At 34.2% G+C, this 19147-nt stretch overlaps 3 protein-coding genes across 5 annotated transcripts in view; 2 read left to right on the top strand and 1 right to left on the bottom strand.

The window, feature by feature from the left end:
* The first annotated feature begins 302 nt into the window (after window positions 1-302).
* On the top strand, window positions 303-8870 carry LOC131549928 (GTPase IMAP family member 7-like). 3 transcript variants are annotated; one of them, XM_058792516.1, is made up of 4 exons: window positions 303-417; window positions 5475-5542; window positions 5737-5766; window positions 5840-8870. In XM_058792516.1, the coding sequence occupies exons 3-4, from the start codon at window positions 5760-5762 to the stop codon at window positions 6997-6999; spliced, it is 1167 nt and encodes a 388-aa protein (XP_058648499.1). In that variant the 5' UTR covers window positions 303-417; window positions 5475-5542; window positions 5737-5759; the 3' UTR covers window positions 7000-8870. The 3 variants fall into 3 exon arrangements, with proteins under 3 accessions (XP_058648499.1, XP_058648498.1, XP_058648497.1); XM_058792515.1 differs by having other exon boundaries at window positions 5737-8870; XM_058792514.1 differs by lacking the exons at window positions 303-417; window positions 5475-5542 and having other exon boundaries at window positions 5598-5766.
* A 1908-nt stretch (window positions 8871-10778) lies between these two features.
* On the bottom strand, window positions 10779-14991 carry cfap410 (cilia and flagella associated protein 410). The gene is made up of 7 exons (XM_058792518.1): window positions 14798-14991; window positions 14600-14618; window positions 13641-13687; window positions 13334-13563; window positions 11792-11939; window positions 11625-11721; window positions 10779-11232 (listed from the first exon to the last, which is right to left on the bottom strand). The coding sequence occupies exons 1-7, from the start codon at window positions 14872-14874 to the stop codon at window positions 11092-11094; spliced, it is 759 nt and encodes a 252-aa protein (XP_058648501.1). The 5' UTR covers window positions 14875-14991; the 3' UTR covers window positions 10779-11091.
* A 2047-nt stretch (window positions 14992-17038) lies between these two features.
* pfklb (phosphofructokinase, liver b) overlaps window positions 17039-19147 on the top strand; it is a 30408-nt gene continuing 28299 nt past the window's right edge. The window contains exon 1 of the mRNA XM_058790994.1: window positions 17039-17236. Within this exon, the coding sequence (XP_058646977.1) occupies window positions 17155-17236 (82 nt within the window). The 5' untranslated portion in view covers window positions 17039-17154. The remainder of the gene's footprint in view (window positions 17237-19147) is intronic.

Below are 19147 nucleotides of genomic sequence, written 5' to 3'. Positions count from 1 at the left end.
ACAAAAGTTAACAAGATGCAAATGACAAGAAGCAAGAAAACCAAAGGCAAATAAATTAATTAATAAAATCAAAATACAAGAGTTACAGTGATTGGGACATTTACAAACAGAAGATTTTTCAAGTTAAAAACAGAAAAAAAGATTAAAGACAGCGGAGTGAGTCATTAAGAGTAAAGACCTGATAGCTATTGACATGAGCTGATCTTTTTATATTTACAGTGTAACTGCTGTATTACAGTAAAAGCAGCATTTCCTGTCATGTGCACCCATAAGACTTACCAGAAGCACACAAAACATAAATGTTTCACTTCAGACGGAAGTGGCTCAACGACTCTACTGCATATATTGAAGTGTTTGAATGAGAACAGTTTTCTCAGAAACGGTCAAACACAAAAAGAAAGAAAATGAGTGAGAGAGGTGAGTACTTTTGATATACGGCACTACATTATGTATATATATATATATGTATATGTATGTGTGTGTGTATTCATTCAGTATTGTACTTTTTTTATAGGGTTCCATAAAGAACCATGCTTTGAAAATGCTATATAGGACCTTAATGGTCTTTTTACCGATAGTTTATTTTCTTTAATATTAGTACATTAGTATATTTATATCTTCAATAGTTTTATAAATATTATTTGTATATATATGATTTATTAATATAGTTTTTTTTACCCCTCTATCTGCCTGGTCTTATATTACCTTGTAGCCTCTATTAGGGTTTTTACATAATATAACAACAACAATAGCATGTCAATTAGGTACTTTTTATTTATTTATTTTTAATGACATGCGAAATTGTAACAAAAATGACAGTGCTTTTTATTAGCAGAATACATTAAGTACTTATTTATGTTCAATGTCAATTGTCATTTATTAAATTAAAACAAAATAGAAACAGAAAATAGTGTGATGAAGACCAAGTTCCAGTGAAATACTGTATTTTCATAATCCTCTATGATGCCTGAAAGTCCATCATTATGCATATTTTGGTGTGATTGAGTGGCAGTTTCTCTACTCTGCAGATGACGAGGTTGTAGGAGGTGACAGCACCTGTAAAGCATCATGGGATAGCTTTATAAAACCAAGTAATAATTAAAAAAATTCTAACAGTATGGATTATTAATTCAATATCTCTGTTACCTATTAGTGGAGAAGAGGAGAGAAGTATCCTCAGCTTAAAAGAGCTGCTCACACTTACATGTGACCAAAAAACTAAAAAGAGAAAAGAACATGTTTGTTTGGAAACCAGTTAAAATTTTCCTTTGAGGTCCGACGGTAAAGTGCCCTTGCGGTCCGGTGCCCCCGGTCTGCGGTTTCTGTCGAGGATAGGGGTATGGTACCATACGCTGATTTTTGATTGTGGACTATAAAAATGTCTCCAGGATCTGCTTTTTTGAGTATAGGTCTCATTGTTTGGACGGTAAAAAATGGGGTCTGTGATGAAATGGCAAAAGGAGCGAACCGAATGCTTAAAGACTAGAGATGATGAAGGCAAGGCTGCTTTGATTATTGATAGGGGTTCTCTCTCATGCTGATTGGATAGATGGTGTGATTACTGATGATAAATTGGCCGTGTTAATTATCTGCGCATGCTCCTCCCGAAATTTGTTAATAAAACATCACTTTGTGAAAACGCAGGGTGTTTATCACCCTCAAGCTAATGGGACAATTGAGCGGTTCAACGGGGTGCTAAAAGAATGTCTTCGGGCAGCTGAGATGGCTCGTAAACCTTGGAAATCTGCAGTCCTGACCAAGGTTATTTTCATAAACAAAAACTAAAACCAAGACGAAAACGATTGATGAAAAACAATTTCGTAAACTGAAATAAAATAAAAATGTCAAAATATTTGAAAAACTAAAACGAAACAAAACTCACAACAGTTATTGAAAAACTAACTGAAATAAAATAATAATTAACAAAAATAAATAATCGTTTTTGTAATCATAACGTTCTCACCCCTTGGCGGAAAAATATATGAGCTGTGTGACAGTTCAGGAAAATACTTGTAAATGGCGCATCACGCACATGGGGTTATCTGAAGGGGAGACGTTTAAAGCACGGGTCCTGTTTGGTAAACGTGCACCAGCAGTACTTAACAGAACACCCGACCCGTTATCCGACAGCAGCACTAATTTATTTCTGTCCCAGACCAGAACCGTTTGACATAAAGCCCGCAAGTTGTGACCCGAACCGAATCCGCATTAATCTACAACATCAGGTAGGCAAAATAATTTATTTTCCCGTGTAACACAAGCAATCAAACCAACATTAGGGAAGTTGGTGCTTTGAAGAAAAACAGACACAGAGCAACATGATAACAAGAACACAGATAAAAAGATGAGAACGTGCCTTTCTGTAAACAATACAAGACTTGGCCTAGCATCTTGTGGTCACTCTGCCAAACTTTCGAACAAATAAATATGCATAGGTTAAATCACATCATACACACGCTTATAATTCTTCATAAATAAAGAAAATAACATATTCAAATATGAGCCTTTATTGTTAAATACGATTGCCGTTATTATTGAATTTCATTAGTCCCAGTTATGATTTATGCACGGCTGTTCACGGAAAAGTTACAATATCATGATTATGGTTGAATAAGAAAAAAATACATAGAACTAAATTAGGCTATTTATTTTCATATTAAAGGGGTCATAAGATGCTATTTTAAAGATCATTATTTTGTGTATTTGGTGTAACAGAATATGTTGACATGCTTTAATGTTAAAAAAACTGTACATTATTGTAGTTCCTTTATGCCCCGCCTCTCTCAAAAGCATCGTTTTCTACAAAGTCCCTCCTTCTGACAAGTGCAGTCTGCTCTGATTGGCCAACTGACCCAGTGCATTGTGATTGGCCGAACACCACAAGCACTCGTCGGAAATGTAACGCCCCTTACCATAATTGCGAGCTTTAGCTTTCAAAATAAATGTAAAGACAGTTAATAATGTCCTTAGTTTTACCATCTGTTCAAGCCCGAGAGGGGAACAGAGTTGCATAACAGACACAGTGATGAAGCTCAAATGTGTTTGCACACAAGCACTTTTGTTTACTAAAACAGCTGTTATTAAATCTGACCTACAGCAAATATTATTATTAATGTGCTTTAGTGTGTATTTGAGCAATACATGTTAATTTTCTCTCCAACATTTTTATTTATACTTTTATATAGGCTATATGCACAAATTAAATTACTGGTTTTGTTGCTCAATCCTTTAAAAATAACCAGGAATCACTGTACTACATTAGGCATACTGATTTTAGATAGTTATTAGTCTTTAATAAATAAAAAAATTATAATCACAGAGAAGATCTCTTTTACTCATTAAAAGTGCTCACGTATCTATTGCACAGATTTACAGCTCTGAGTGATTTAATATTCGATAGTTATGCAGATCTATATGGCTACAACGATCGAGTGTTAATAACTGAATATAAATTCATCCCGTACACAGATTACAGCACACACACACACACACACACACACACAAAATGAGGGTGTGGATACATAAATAATTGGATTTTTAATATCTGATGTCACGGACACTTATTTACTATAAGATGGGAACCTTTCAAAACTGTAAGAGAATCAATATAGGCTCAAATATTTTATTAAGATATAAACAAGGAAACATTGAGCTTGCAATGAATACATTTTATTAGCACTTTATAACCTACAAGTTTGTGTCGCATTGAGCAACATAGGCTATAACTCATCTCTTTAAACAACAAAAAACGGTTGTGCTTTAAAACGTAAAATCAGCCGCTTATGTTCGTGTTTGTCCATCTCTAAAATACAGTAAATTATCATAATTTGCGTATAAAATCCCAACTTAGTGCTGATCCGCGGCCTGCTGATCCTCAAGGAAATATGAATGAAGCGCTGCAGCCTGAAGAACCCGGAGGTGCCGTCAAGAGTTTATTTGTAAACGACTTCATCTGACTAAAATTAACATGGTTACTAAACAGATAATAATTAAGACAGGCCTATGATTCTAGAGTTAGCACATACTATTTCTGTATTATGGCCAAATCAATTACAAAATCGTACACAAAGGAATGCGCATGCTCGGGTCTACACCAATAAGATTTGCCGTGTTATAAACCAATGTAACTGGGGGTGGGCGGAGCGACATCGTCCAGATTGCACTCTGGAGTACTTGCACACGCGCACACACACGTTTATTTTTGTGAAAAGTCAAGTACTTCTTACTGTAGAGCCAAATGGCCTCCAGCTCCCCCTCTCTGGATGTCCAGCTCCACCTCTGTGGAACTAATGGGTGGAGTTATGTTTAGCGATAGGGTAAGGGGTAGGGTTAGGGTGTGGTTAGGTGTCATCCCCACCCATTACCTCCAGCGAGGGGGAGCTAGAGCCCCAGCTCCTCCCATTTGGCTCTGCAGCTAGCACCCTCTCTGAAAAGTGGGGACTCTCCATAGGCGTAATGGTTTTTATACTGTACTTACTGTATGTGCTATTGCTCTACACCAACCCTACACCTAAACCTACCCCTTACAGGAGACTTTCTGCTATTTCAGATTTTCAATACACTCCATTCTGAGTGATTTATAAGTGTTTTGAAAAGTGGGGACATGGGTCAATGTCCTGAAAAGTCACCTTGTCCTTGTAATACCTGTCATACCCTTGTTATTATACACATCTATGTCCTCATTTGTCACAAAAACGCGCACACACACACACACACAACGTGCAAAACTCCGCAGTCAATAGCAAATACTTAAACTAATAACAAAACATACAGTCGCTGATTCAGAAGCGCCAGATTGTCATAGCGAAGTCAGAATTACCTCCTCTCCAAGGTTCACGAAACGGTCGTCCATAAAATGCGTTGCTGTTCTGTTGCAAGTAATCTTAATGATTCCTAAATGCATCTACTTCTGAAAGCCAAATAAAGTGCTTTTGCTTTCTCCTTGAAACACACAGCGTCTCTCTGACACGGCTGCTTCAACACTACTGCGGTTACTGAAACCACGCCTTCTTTCTTTGCGTGAACATTTGGGCGGCATTATGCAAATATCTCCACATCGTGACGTAGACATGTGGGGCGTGTTTTAATGAGGCGTTTTAGGGGGCGTGGCAGAGTCTTAACTTTGATAAAGAATATCTCTTTGGTTTTGAGACTTTAGTCTTTGCAACTTCAGGGATCTTATCTCTGCACAATCAGCTTGTAACACTCCAAAGAAAATATCTCAACACACCATTAGATATGACATTAAGCACAACTTGTGTAGATTTATTTAGTAAAAAGGCTTGACTGCTTCCTTTGGTGTATATATGTTGTAGATCAGACGAGATATAAAAGTTCCATTGTCTATATTTAGATGCTTTAGAAATAACACCAGTGAGGAAATACAGTTGTTCAAGTATACGAGTACTGCTGGCCACTCCTCTTCTCACTATAGTATAAATTCAAGTACTGATGAAGCCTTGTTTTGTTTGCAGGAGAAACATTTTTTGTTGCAGGTCATTAAGACTCACATTCACAGATGATTCAGTGAACTCTGGTCAAGGTATGAAACACTTTCTATTTAAGATACACTTAATGAAGTTACAGAAAAGTAAGTTGGTGATCTTGATTGACAGATTGATTGATGAACAGATAGATGAATCTTTAATTTTGTAATCTCTCTAAACCGGGTATTGCCTAAAAGGTTGTCAAAGAAGAGTCATTTTATTAATTCACTCCTTATGTCTTACATTGCAGAAATTCACTTAAAGACTAGAATAATGGGAGGTAAGAAATAACAGCATTAATCAGGGACTGCATTAAATTATGAATTATTAAATTATGATTCCATTTCATATAGGCAGTACATCTTTACCTGATAGAAGGATTGTCCTTCTTGGGAAAACAGGAGATGGAAAAAGCAGTGCTGGAAATACAATTCTCAGAGAACAAATATTCCCAGTTAAATCTTCACCAAATTCTGAATCGGCTAAATCTGATGTAAAAGATGGGATGGTTGACAGAAGAAAAGTCACAGTTATTGACACACCTGGAATCTTTGATACAACACTAGATGAGGAGAAGGTGAAGTCTGAAATTGTTAAGTATGTGACTGATTGCGCTCCAAGAGTTGCAGCTGTAGTCATTGTGTTGAAGGTCGGTAGATACACAGACCAAGAAATGGAGATTGTGGATAAAATTTTGGAGTATTGCGGAGAGGATACCTTTAAACATGCAGTGGTTTTATTCACTCATGGTGAACAACTAGAGGGTCAAACTATTGAGGAATTTGTGAAGAAAAGTGAAAAACTACAGAAGCTTGTTGATAAATGTGGAGGTCGCTGTCACGTCATCGACAATAAATATTGGAAAAACCGCAGATGGGGATACAAAAGTAACAGAAGTCAGGTGAGAAATCTTCTGAAGACCATAGACAAGATGGTGAAAGAGAATGGATGCTACACCAATGAGATGCTTCAAATTTCTGATGAAGAAATTAAATATGAGATTAAGAACATAACGGAAGACAATTTGTCTCCAGAAGAGAAACGAGACAAAGCAAAGAAAATTGTTCAGAAAAAACTTCTCATTAAGCTTGCAGGAGTGACCTCAGGAGCACTGATTGGTGCGTTTTTGGGTGTTGGCGTCGCATTGGCATCAGTTGTGGCTTTACTCAAAGGAGTCAAATACATACAACCAATCAAAGCAATAGCCCTAGCAGCAACTGCAGCAGAAGCAGCAGCAGGAGGAGCAGCAGCTGTGGAAGCAGGAGCTGCTGCAGGTGCTAGCATTGGAGCAGCAGCTGGTACAGGAATCGCTGCAGGTGTCATATTTGGAGCCGCAGCTCTTGCAGGAGCAATTGGAGGAGGAATCACTGGATACAAAGCAGCAGAAGAAGCTAATTCGGTGCTTGATGCCATTAAGATCACAGCCAAAGTTAACTATGGGAATGCAAAAGAGGTTATTAGACAGGCAGAACAACTCCCTAATAATATTTGTAAGAAAATTCAAAATAATTAATTAATTGTGAACTATTATGAATTGTTGGATATGTAACGAGATAAATGTTATATAAATATAAATGTCCGTTTTTAGGTTCTTTAAGTACCGTATTGACCCGAATATAAGACAATGTTTTTTCTTGGAAATGCATCTGAAAAAACGCGGTCGTCTTATATTCGGGGTCTAGACTTTGACATGTCAATAATACACCACAACAATAGGTGGCGCCAAATACACGTAAAACCAGTGTGGCATGAAATATGTAATGTAATGTGTGTTGTAAAGATCGCGAGTGAAAACAAAAGAAAAAGAAGTCGTGACTGTCATGTTAGTCTGATGGGACCAAACTTCCTCTGTAAGTGATTTTAAAACATAAGACAGTACCCAGATTTGAAGACTACAATAAGATTTCACTTCTACTGTTAATAACATTTTGGTAGGCTACTATGAGATGGATAGCCTAATTGTATATATAATTTAGATGGGCTACCTTTTATTTTTATGGTTTATCAAAAAGTGTATATTTTTAAATGTGATTGTTGGTATATTTTTGCCAGTATTTACCATACTTTCAAAACTAAAATTAAAATAGGAAAAATATGCAATATGAAAATAGTTTAAGAAAAATGATGTGTTTATATTCGGGTCAATACGGTAAATGCCGTTCCTGCCTGTGTTAATGAGATCGCACTTCCTATTGGTTGCGCAGGTGGCGCTATTGCCCGCTGAGTTCGAACAGTCTGCAGCAAAGCCATGGAGAACTGCTTTGGTTGGGTTCTTTCTGCTGTAGCTCCACACTAAAAGTTAAAAATATCGTTTCATGTGAAATTTTAGACACTGTTTGAAAAGTATTGAATATCGTAGACATTGATTAATTTGTAGTGTGTTTTTCTTTTTATATATGTGACCCTGGACCACAAAACCAGTCTTAAGTGTCAATTTTTTTCAAAATTGAGATTTATACATAATCTGAAAGCTGAATAAGTAGCTTTCCATTGATGTATGGTTTGTTGGACAATATTTGTCTGAGATGCAACTATTTGTAAATCTGGAATCTGAGTGTGCAAAAAAATCTAAATATTGAGAAAATCACCTTTAAAGTTGTTCAAATGAAGTTCTTAGCAATGCATATTACTAATTAAAAATTAAGTTTTGATATATTTACGGTAGGAAATTTACAAAATATCTTCATGGAACATGATCTTAATATCCTAATGATTTTGGCATAAAAGAAAAATGTATAATTTTGACTCATACAATGTATTGTTGGCTATTGCTACAAATATAGCTGCTGCTTATGACTGCTTCTGTGCTGCAGGGTCACGTATGTGTTATTTGGATACTTTCATTTCCATTTTGATGTACCCTTTTTCATGTGCTCCATTTTGCCATGTGCTAATGAAGTGAAGCGTATTCTGAATATGTGGAACTGTAACGCGACTGAACTTTCCATTTGTCTCCTACTGCTCTGTGCGCAGGTATTATTTCTTTATCATATAGTGTTGAAGAATTTGCATTTGCATTTTCTGTATTTTTAAGTAAATGTTTTGTTAACTTTTGTAAAGCACTTAATTCATGGTTTTACTAAGAAATTTCATGATATTTTCATTAACTTACGGAGTTACATAAAATGGATGATGTAAGCTGTGTAATTTATGTATTTCATACTATTCATTGCTTTCTATTCATCTTATTCCTGACTGATTTAAAATGACTTATACAATCACAAAGCAATAGGTTTAAGAAGAAAAAGACAACATTGAATTAAGAAAAATGTCTGTTTATGAACACAAAGATCACAAGTATATATAAATCAAATATATACATTGGCATGTCCTAATTTAAGATCAAATAAAGTGTCAAATGACATTAAATGATGGGATTTTTAATACTGTTTCTAATAATTCTAATAATTATTGTTGCTTAGTTGGATAAAATTCCATATTTTGAGTTTCAAAATCTACTCATCTGTAATCTCGCTGATTCTGCTCTTGGTAATATACTGTACATAATTTGTCTTTAATAAACTTAAATTCACTGCAACTGATAAATTGTATGATTTTTAATATTACAGTTTTTTTCAGTTGCTAACATCTTTTGTCCAATCTGTAGTCACATTTTCAAAACTCTAAACACAATTAGCACAACATCCGTCTGTTGTGACACAATTCATGTTGTTTTCACACAATCAATTACCATGTTTCTAAAATGCTTACATTTTTTTTCATACAAGCTTATCCAAAACCAAAATCATGGATCTTTAAAATAGTCTTATTTACAAATGCTTAAACACATCATGTCAGAAACGAAGACCTAATGTTCCAAACCTTAAATATAGTATGAAGCTTCTACTTCTGCTACAACAGCAGCTCAAAGGTATTGAAAAAATCTCTCTCTATAAAATATTGTAACAACTGATTAGCATTTTTATTTTGATCACTGAAATATTTAGAAATAGCTGATTTCAGTCTCAGTTGGAGGAATAGTCAGGGGTTGAAGCTCTTTCAATTACATCAGACACGTAGAGTAAAAAAGAGCTCTTTGAATTTGTTTTGTGGATGCAGAACAACACAGAATTAGAGAGAGAGAGAAATAATGCCTGGGAGAGGAGTAGTTGTATCAGAAAAAGGGAGAAAAGGGGAGAGGAGTGAGAATGTGTGTCAAGCTGTGCATTTTTTATGTTTGTTTGTTTTTTTACCCTTACACATGTGGAACCTATGAAAGCTTATTTCTGCCGTGGAATATAAAGGGTAAAGGGTAATTCTTTGTTTTTTCTTGCAATTGTGAATTTACAGTATCTCACATTTCTGATAAAGTCTGAATTGCAAAAAGTAAACTCGCAATTCCAATAATAGAAGTCCGAATTGTGAGATAAAAAGGTCACAATTACTGTTTTTACTTTTTTATTCTGTGATGGAAACAAGCTTGCATAGTAAACAAATGCCATGTATGTTGGAATTTTTGTTGATCCGTGGCATCAGCTCCATGGGGGCACCATCCACATCCGACCCTCACCCACTGGAAGCAATTTCAATCAAGGTTACAATTGAATTCCTGCATAGGGGACCCTATTATTTCTATTGTACATGCTATAAAGTAATAACTCGTTCGGTTTTAGATATGTTGGCAAGAATGAACACATTCAACATTTAAAAATGTAAAATGAGTTTCAGTTGAAGGTAAACTGAAGGCTAAATTACAAAAAAATATGGATTTTTATATGGTCTATTATATGCAGGTAGAAGTGAAACATGACAAGTAATGCAGTATTTTGACAGTCACTGTGCTATGATTGACTACATGTTTCTATGGATAGAAACTAGAGCTAATGTTTTGACCGAATGACTTGATTTTGAATCAGGTTTGCTGTGTTTTGATACAGTTGGTATATGTAAAAAAAAAAAAAGATTGTTATTCAACATTTTGAAATGTAGAGTTTGTATTCATTTAACAAAATGTGGTTTTGGCCAGAAAATGAACTATTTGGCTAATTGTATGATGTAGGTGTGTTGCTGTGTTAAGAGTTTAGAAAAAGTACTTTAAGTATTGGGGGCTGGGGAGTAACGAAATACATGTAATGTCGTTACGTCTTTAAAATATAAAATATGAGTAACTATTTCGTTATAGTTACATTTTAAATGGGTCACATTTCTACAAACCTGATGAAGAAACACACTCATCCTGATCTTTCAGCACAATGTTATTTTTGGGTGTACTGTTCCTTTAATTCCTGTTTCTGCAGCTCATTGGTGTACAGTATTCTTTAAGTGTTGTAGGATCACTATGTGAACAATAAATATTCTTATGCATCTGAGTTTATTTACATAGAAAAATACATTCTTATATATTATCTGAACCCAACAGAACATCGTCGCACTTCATTGAGATCATTACAAAGCAAAACACTTCCTCCGAAACAGGAGAACGTCTTAATTTGAACAGGGAAAGGCAACTTGGTAACGATCACGAGTGAGGCGTTTAGATGTGAACGTGACAGATTCACTGGTTTTGTCCTGATCTGAGGACCGCGGTGATGTGTGTTAATGTTAATATCTGAGACGGAGCGCTGGCTGCTGGTTTAAGCGTGTCGTCAGTGTTTTCCGCTGATGTTCACGAGCAGATGGGAGATTTCTCTCGCTCTCTCCGTCGACTGCGTGATCTGAGTTTGCTCTCGGTGACCGACTGAATGATTTTTAGCTCCTCGACGTCCAGATCCTTCAGCAGCAGGAGAACGGCCTCCAGCGTGTGACTCTAGAAACGAGACGGGTTACAAACACCAGTCAAACGTTTCTGAACAGTGAGATTTCTAATGTTTTTAAAGAAGCAAATCAGCATATTAGAATGATTTCTGAAGATCACGTGACGCTGAAGACTGCAGTAATGATGCTGAAAATACAGCTGCGCATCACAGAAATAAATTACAGTTTAACACATATTCACATAGAAAACAGCTGTTTTAAATAGTAAAAATATTTCACAATTTTACTGCTTTTGCTGTATTTTGGATCAAATAAATGCAGGTTTGTTGAGCAGAAGAGACTTGTTTAAAAACATTCAGAATCTCACTGTTCAGAAACGTTGGACTGGTGTACATGAGCTGCGGTTCAGTAAGCGGATGTGTCTCAGTGTTTGTTCGCTCGTACCTTCCTCCTCGGCGCGTCTCCGGTCTCTCGCGGGGATGACAGCGATGGAAACTTGTCTCTGGGCAGCAGCTTCATTCCCAGCTGAGCTCGAATCTTGCTGCACAAACACAAACACGAGCTCAGTTCAGATCCGCAGATCAAACCGCAGAAACTAAGGCAGATCTTACTTGGTTTCCTCCATGCTGTAGTTCAGAGGATCCGTCTCAGAGTCCGCTTCTGTCAGGCCATTGGTTGAGCTGGTGGGGGCGGGGCCTGGAGGGGAAACAAGCTCCTCCCCTTCTTTCAGTGCGTGTGTAAGCTCCTCCTCTGTAACCACTGACAGAACAAACTCATGAATATTCATATCTTTAAGCTACTCATAAGGTATTGCATGACAGCACATTAAAAGTTTAAAATATGGAAGTTAAACGCTGATAAACTGATACCTGTGGGGTCACCTGATCAGTGTTTGCAGGAATTATTCCAATTAGTTATATTAGTGCTGTCAAACGAGTAATCACATCCAAAATAAAAGTTTTTGTTTACATAATATATATATATGTGTGTACTGTGTATATTTATTATGTGTATAAATATACACATGCATGTATACATTTAAGAAAAATGTTATTTATATATTAAATATATTTATATATATATATATATATATATATACACATTTAAATGCATGTAAATATTTTCAAAATATTTCCTGTATGAGTGTGTATTTATATATACATAATAAATATACACAGTACACACATTATGTAAACAAAAACTTTTATTTTGTATGCGATTAATTAATCGTTTGACAGCACTACTATATAATTTCTATAATTTCAAGTCTTTGCAAAAAATTATGAATTAGTACATATATATTATCATTAAATTATTTTTTTTTTTATTTTGTTACCTGAAACTAAATAAACATTAACTGAAAATAAAATGAGTTTGGGTTTTTTATATTTTATTTCAGCTAGTTGCCAAGGCAACGTTTCTCATTTTTGTTTAATTTAACTTTTAAGTACTAAAATGAAAAAAATACCTAATTAAAAAATGAATACAAACTATGTAAAAAAAAAAAAAAAAAAAAACTACTAAAAATTACGAAAACAACCAAATTACTAAAACCTGAAAATTAAAGTGAAAACAAAACATAAAAATAAAATCTACTTCAAAAATATATATAAAAAATAGTATTGTATTGATTATATTAAAATAACACCGATATATATTATAAAATAATATAATATTTTATAAAATATGATTATTAATTATTTAACACTGGTGCCTTTTATCATATTTCTGTTGCAGGTGATTGTAGAAGCAACAGCCACTGATTTTACCAAAATCACAATGATTTATTTTTCAATTTCATCCCCCCCTTTATTAGCATGACTGTGTAACAATGTTGCCAAAGCATTAATGTATATATAAATAATAAGAAGAAAGAAACAATAAAAAAATCAACATAGATGATAAATAAAATCCATCTAAATATATGAAGATATAGTGAGTCAGTTTAGAGTTAGCAGTGTTCAACACCTAATGTTGTGAAAGGCTAACACTAATTTTGCAGCCGTGTCGTCTTCTCCGAGTATGAAGGGTATTTTCTCAGTAAATGATGCAATGCTTCCCTCACATGGTGATATTTAGGACAAATCAGCAGAAAGTGTTTCTCGTCCTCTATTTTGTTTTATTGTCCATTAACGAGTGCTGGACGTGCTCACCCTGGTTGTCGAGTTTGTGCAGGCCGGGCAGGGTTCTGATGACGGTCATGCGGTATTTGTGCGGGTCAGCATCACAGCACGGGTTCTCGGCGAGCCACAGCACCTTCAGAGCCCTCAGCTGCTGCAGATGCTTCAGCTCCGACAGACTCGGGATCTTATTCCGTCTCAGATAGAGCTCGCTGAGATGCTGACACGACGAGATGTGCTCCAGAGACGAGATCTGATTCGCACTGAACACACACTCACAGTTATTACAGTCATGTGATGAGAATTATTATGGATTACTGCCAGAAAACTCAAAACAAACCTCAGTGTGAGAACCTCAATATTAGGAATCTCCGCAAATATAGAGATCTGTGGACAAAATCAACATGTAGTGAGAAAACATGGTATCACACGGTAACACCACAGTACTTTGATATATAGGCTACTATAGAATATTTGAATAATATTTTGTAATCATATATATATATATATATATAAAAGTGCTGTCAAATGATTAATCACGATTAATTGTATCCAAAATAAAAGTTTTTATTTACATAAATATGTAAGTGTGCTGTGTATATTCATTATGTATATATAAATACAAACACATGCATGTATATATTTAAGAAAATGTTGTTTATATATTTAAAAATATTTATATATAATATAAAATATAAGTATGAATATAAAAATGTATGAACGTAAATATTTACAAAATATATACTGTATGCGTGTATTTATATATACATAATAAATACAGTACACATATATAATATAAACAATTTTTTTTATTTTGGATGCGATTAATCATTTGACAGCACTAATATATATATATATATATATAGATGATTATCAATAATAATAATAAAAAACATTTTCTTTACCTAAATTTTTTTTGCATGAAATAATACATATATATAATAAAAACGTAATCTTATTTTATTTCAGCAACATTTCCATTTTCTATTAAATTTAAAAGTACTAAAAATCCACAATTTAAATATACTAAAACTAATAAATAAAATTAATAGAAACTATATGGACACATTTAAGTAAAAATAATAAAAACAAAAATAAAAAGTGATTTTGTACAAAATGTTAAAATGTAAATTGAAAACTGAAACGAGTTGAAATCAGAAAAGTGAAATGAGAAAATATAAACATTTCAAATATTAACAAAAACTATTAGTATATTAATGATACAAATATATATATATATACACGCACACAGTATTATGCATTTTAAACATTAAACAGAAGAAAAGATTGAAAACTCACATCTGTCAGATTGCAGCCCCTGAAACACACGAATAAATGATTAAGAGAATACAGTTATTCAGCAAATATCATCCATTAAATCCAGACTGCAGATCTCAAACTAGACACGAACCCAAAAACACTGAATACATGAATAATCATCCTAATTAAAGACTTGTTTTCATCAGGCTAACAGCTAACGAACAGCAGAAAACACACCAGCAGTTCAGCTTCTTCACGCTTTCCAGGTCCGATGCTTTCGCCCGAGCTAGAACGAGTTTACGCGTTAATTTCATGCTGATAAATCTTAAGATTTCGTTTGGAAATGCGTCAGTATTGATATCAAACGCGTTCAGGGATCATCACGCCGCTGCTGTGCGTCGGTCTCTGCGCATGCGCCGCACCGCGCCTCCATGACAACAGCGCGTCACAACATCCGCTCAGTTCACCGCGTCATCAGCAGAGGGCGCCAAAACACCGAAGATCAGTCTGTCGGTGTTTAGAAAACTGCATAAGAAATTAATATATGTCTAGGTCGAGAGAAGGTTATGGGCTACATTAGCAAATGTGCCGTGATTTTTGCACAGGATACCCTGGTAATGTTTAAGAGCCAAGTATTTCAGTAAATATCATGCAACAAGAATATAATTTCCTTTCAGTACCATAGTATGGGTACTTAATATATATATATGTATATAAAGTGTAAATTCTGTACTCCAAATTTTATTTTATTATTTTTTTTTTTGCAATATTTTATCATATTTTTGCTGTAGCTATTGTGAAATTCCTGTATATAACATTTCTGAAGTGGTAATTTAGTAATTAGTATCACCGAGATACATTTTATTTTGAGTAATATTTCCATATTTTCTGTGTTTATTGTAATTTTATTTACAATTTTAGTAATTTTGTTGTGTTTTTGTTGTTTTTAGTTTTTAAAATAGCCTATTTATTTTTTATTAATTGTATTCATTTTTATCATGTGTAATTTTTCACTGAGATACATATAATGTGTATTATAGTATGTATTACTATTTTTAGTAATATTTCGATATTTTCTGTGTTCATTGTGATTTTATTTACAATTTTAGTAATTTTGTTGTTTTTATTTGTTGTTATTTATGTTTAAAAAAATAATAAAAATAAAAATTAATTTTAATAATTTTTTTATTACTTTTAATTTTATTTCAGTTTCAATTCAGACATTTCCAACTTCATTGTTAATAATTTTGTTGATTTTTGTCATTTTTATTAGTTTTTTTAAAATGTCAATTTATTTTTATTAGCTTTTATTTTGGTTTCAGTTCACTTATTTCCAATAATAATTTTGTTGTTGTTGTTGTTGTTTTGTCGTTTTTATTAGTTTTTTATTTTATTTTTTTAAATATGTCTATTTATTATTTTTTATTAGCTTTTATTTTGTGTTTCAGTTCAGTTTTTTCCAGTAATTTTAGTAATTTTGTTGTGCGTTTGTTGGAGTTTTTATTAGCTTTTGTTTTTAAAAATGTTTATTTATTTATTTAGTATTTTAGTACATCAAATTAAACTAAATGAAAATGAGAAATATTGCCTTGGTAACTAGTTGAAATATAATAAATGTAGGATTTATTTAGTTTCAAGTTTTATTTAGCTATAATTGATCTCAGTGTCTGGACGCTGTGCTGGAGATTAGAGCTTCGTCGAAGCAGCCTTTTATTTTATGGTTGACAGAAAAGCTCAGCTGTTTTTCTACAACCCATTAACTTTGTAAGTTAATTAAAAAGTTAATGGGTTATAGAAAATAATTAGCCATTATGTCATAAAATAAACCGCTTCTGCTTCTTATTGTTGAAAAACATGCAGAAAAGCGTTGCTCGAGGCTCTTCTGTTCTCGGAGGATCAGTCTCGGTGTTGCCAAGTCCGCCGTTATCCCGCAGAATTACCATCAGCATCGTAAATCCTCGAAAGTTTTTTATATATTTTTAATTTTTTTATTATGAATGTACATTTATTACTATACTTTGTATTATATCACCTTTTGCATCAAATTACAAAAAAAAATAGTTAACGCTAATGCCAGGGTGTTTCTAATGCAGCGTCTGTGGGAATACAAAAAAATATATGTGTGGTACTCTTCCATTCACTGCTCTTGAAGTTAACCCGACTATGACGAGAAATAGTGTGAATAAGGTGTGTACATGTCTATACTGCACTTTGAGAATGTGACTAAAATAGGAATACTCCACATGTCTTGATTCGATTTGTGTTTACTTCGAGTATGACTTAAGCCGGATTAAGGTAATCAAAAATATCTGTTTACATGGCAGATTCTTAATCAGAGTATAGTCTTAATCGTGTTAAAATCGGATTATTGTTAAACATTCCGAGTGTTAAAATAACCATTTCCGCGGGAAAACCGCGGACTTGGCAACCCTGAGTCTAGTCATCTCGCGGGAACGCCCAGAACAAAGAAGAGGCGGAGCTACGCAGAGTTCGTGCGCTGCGTGAGGCGAATGTAAGAAGCTTTCAAGGCAATCCGTGCGCAGAAAAGCATCGTATTTTTCGGCGTTAAGGGCTAATATCTGCGATCTTCCATCATGCATGTGGACTTCGAGAAGCTGCGGATGAGCGGCGCGGGGAAAGCCATCGCGGTTCTGACGAGCGGCGGAGATGCGCAGGGTAAAAACACTCGAAAGAGCAAATAAAGTACATAAAGCGAGCGAAGGGCAGACTCTGACAGCACCAGCTGACTGCGACTGGTGCTCAACACAGACGTTTTAGCCAACACTTGCTCTTTGATACACTATTTCTTTTATTTTCGAACATATCATGCACAAAATGCTGTGTAAATAGGGATCGTGCTTGTTATTGACACGCAGCCCGTGTGTATTACTACTGTTGTAGAGGAAATACAAAAAATATGGTCTAAGAACGTTTTGCAGACAACATTTCTCAGACGTTATTTCTTAAATGTTCAAAACGTTCAGTTTTTTAATGCATTAAGAACGTTAGATGGACATTTCATTCTGTCAGTTTGGAAACGTTATGAGAACGTTACATTTTAAATGTTCTCTCAACGTTTAAATCACCCTTTTATGTTTAAAGAACGTTTTTTCTTTGTTATGCGAACGTTAGATGGACATTCAGTTCTGTCAGTTTGGAAACGTTATGAGAACGTTACATTTCAATGTTCTCTCAACGTTTAAATCACCCTTTATGTTTAAAGAACGTTTTTTCTTTGTTATGCGACGTTAGATGGACATTCAGTTCTGTCAGTTTGGAAACGTTATGAGAACGTTACATTTTAAATGTTCTCTCAACGTTTAAATCACCCTTTATGTTTAAAGAACGTTTTTCTTTGTTATGCGAGCGTTAGATGGACATTTCATTCTGTCAGTTTGGAAGCGTTATGAGAACGTTACATTTTAAATGTTCTCTCAACGTTTAAATCACCCTTTATGTTTAAAGAACGTTTTTCTTTGTTATGCGAGCGTTAGATGGACATTCAGTTCTGTCAGTTTGGAAAGCGTTATGAGAACGTTACATTTTAAATGTTCTCTCAACGTTTAAATCACCCTTTATGTTTAAAGAACGTTTTTCTTTGTTATGCGAGCGTTAGATGGACATTCAGTTCTGTCAGTTTGGAAACGTTATGAGAACGTTACATTTTAAATGTTCTCTCAACGCTTAAATCACCCTTTATGTTTAAAGAACGTTTTTCTTTGTTATGCGAACATTAGATGGACATTCAGTTCTGTCAGTTTGGAAACGTTATGAGAACGTTACATTTCAATGTTCTCTCAACGTTTAAATCACCCTTTATGTTTAAAGAACGTTTTTTCTTTGTTATGCGAACGTTAGATGGACATTCAGTTCTGTCAGTTTGGAAACGTTATGAGAACGTTACATTTTAAATGTTCTCTCAACGTTTAAATCACCCTTTATGTTTAAAGAACGTTTTTCTTTGTTATGCGAACGTTAGATGGACATTTCATTCTGTCAGTTTGGAAAGCGTTATGAGAACGTTACATTTTAAATGTTCTCTCAACGCGTTTAAATCACCCTTTATGTTTAAAGAACGTTTTTCTTTGTTATGCGAGCGTTAGATGGACATTCAGTTCTGTCAGTTTGGAAACGTTATGAGAACGTTACATTTTAAATGTTCTCTCAACGTTTAAATCACCCTTTTATGTTTAAAGAACGTTTTTTCTTTGTTATGCGAACGTTAGATGGACATTCAGTTCTGTCAGTTTGGAAACGTTATGAGAACGTTACATTTTAAATGTTCTCTCAACGTTTAAATCACCCTTTATGTTTAAAGAACGTTTTTCTTTGTTATGCGAACATTAGATGGACATTCAGTTCTGTCAGTTTGGAAACGTTATGAGAACGTTACATTTTAAATGTTCTCTCAACGTTTAAATCACTCTTTTATGTTTAAAGAACGTTTTTTCTTTGTTATGCGAACGTTAGATGGACATTCAGTTCTGTCAGTTTGGAAACGTTATGAGAACGTTACATTTCAATGTTCTCTCAATGTTTCAGTCACCTTTTATATTAAAAAAAAAGTTTTTTTCTTCGTTATGTGAA

Source organism: Onychostoma macrolepis, chromosome 11 (genome assembly GCF_012432095.1).
Source record: "Onychostoma macrolepis isolate SWU-2019 chromosome 11, ASM1243209v1, whole genome shotgun sequence".
Classification (NCBI taxonomy): Eukaryota; Metazoa; Chordata; class Actinopteri; order Cypriniformes; family Cyprinidae; genus Onychostoma; species Onychostoma macrolepis.
Note: the sequence above shows the minus strand (reverse complement) of the source record. Positions and strands in the feature narration are given on the sequence as shown.

Coding starts and splice junctions, on each gene's coding strand:
- cfap410 (XM_058792518.1), bottom strand. CDS start 14,874: ATGAAATTAACGCGTAAACTCGTTCTAGCTCGGGCGAAAGCATCGGAC. Junction 13,564..13,640: donor ATTGAGGTTCTCACACTGAG/GTTTGTTTTGAG, acceptor GTGTGTGTTCAG/TGCGAATCAGATCTCGTCTC. Junction 11,233..11,624: donor GAGACGCGCCGAGGAGGAAG/GTACGAGCGAAC, acceptor TCTCGTTTCTAG/AGTCACACGCTGGAGGCCGT.
- LOC131549928 (XM_058792514.1), top strand. CDS start 5,721: ATGTCTTACATTGCAGAAATTCACTTAAAGACTAGAATAATGGGAG. Junction 5,767..5,839: donor AAAGACTAGAATAATGGGAG/GTAAGAAATAAC, acceptor CATTTCATATAG/GCAGTACATCTTTACCTGAT.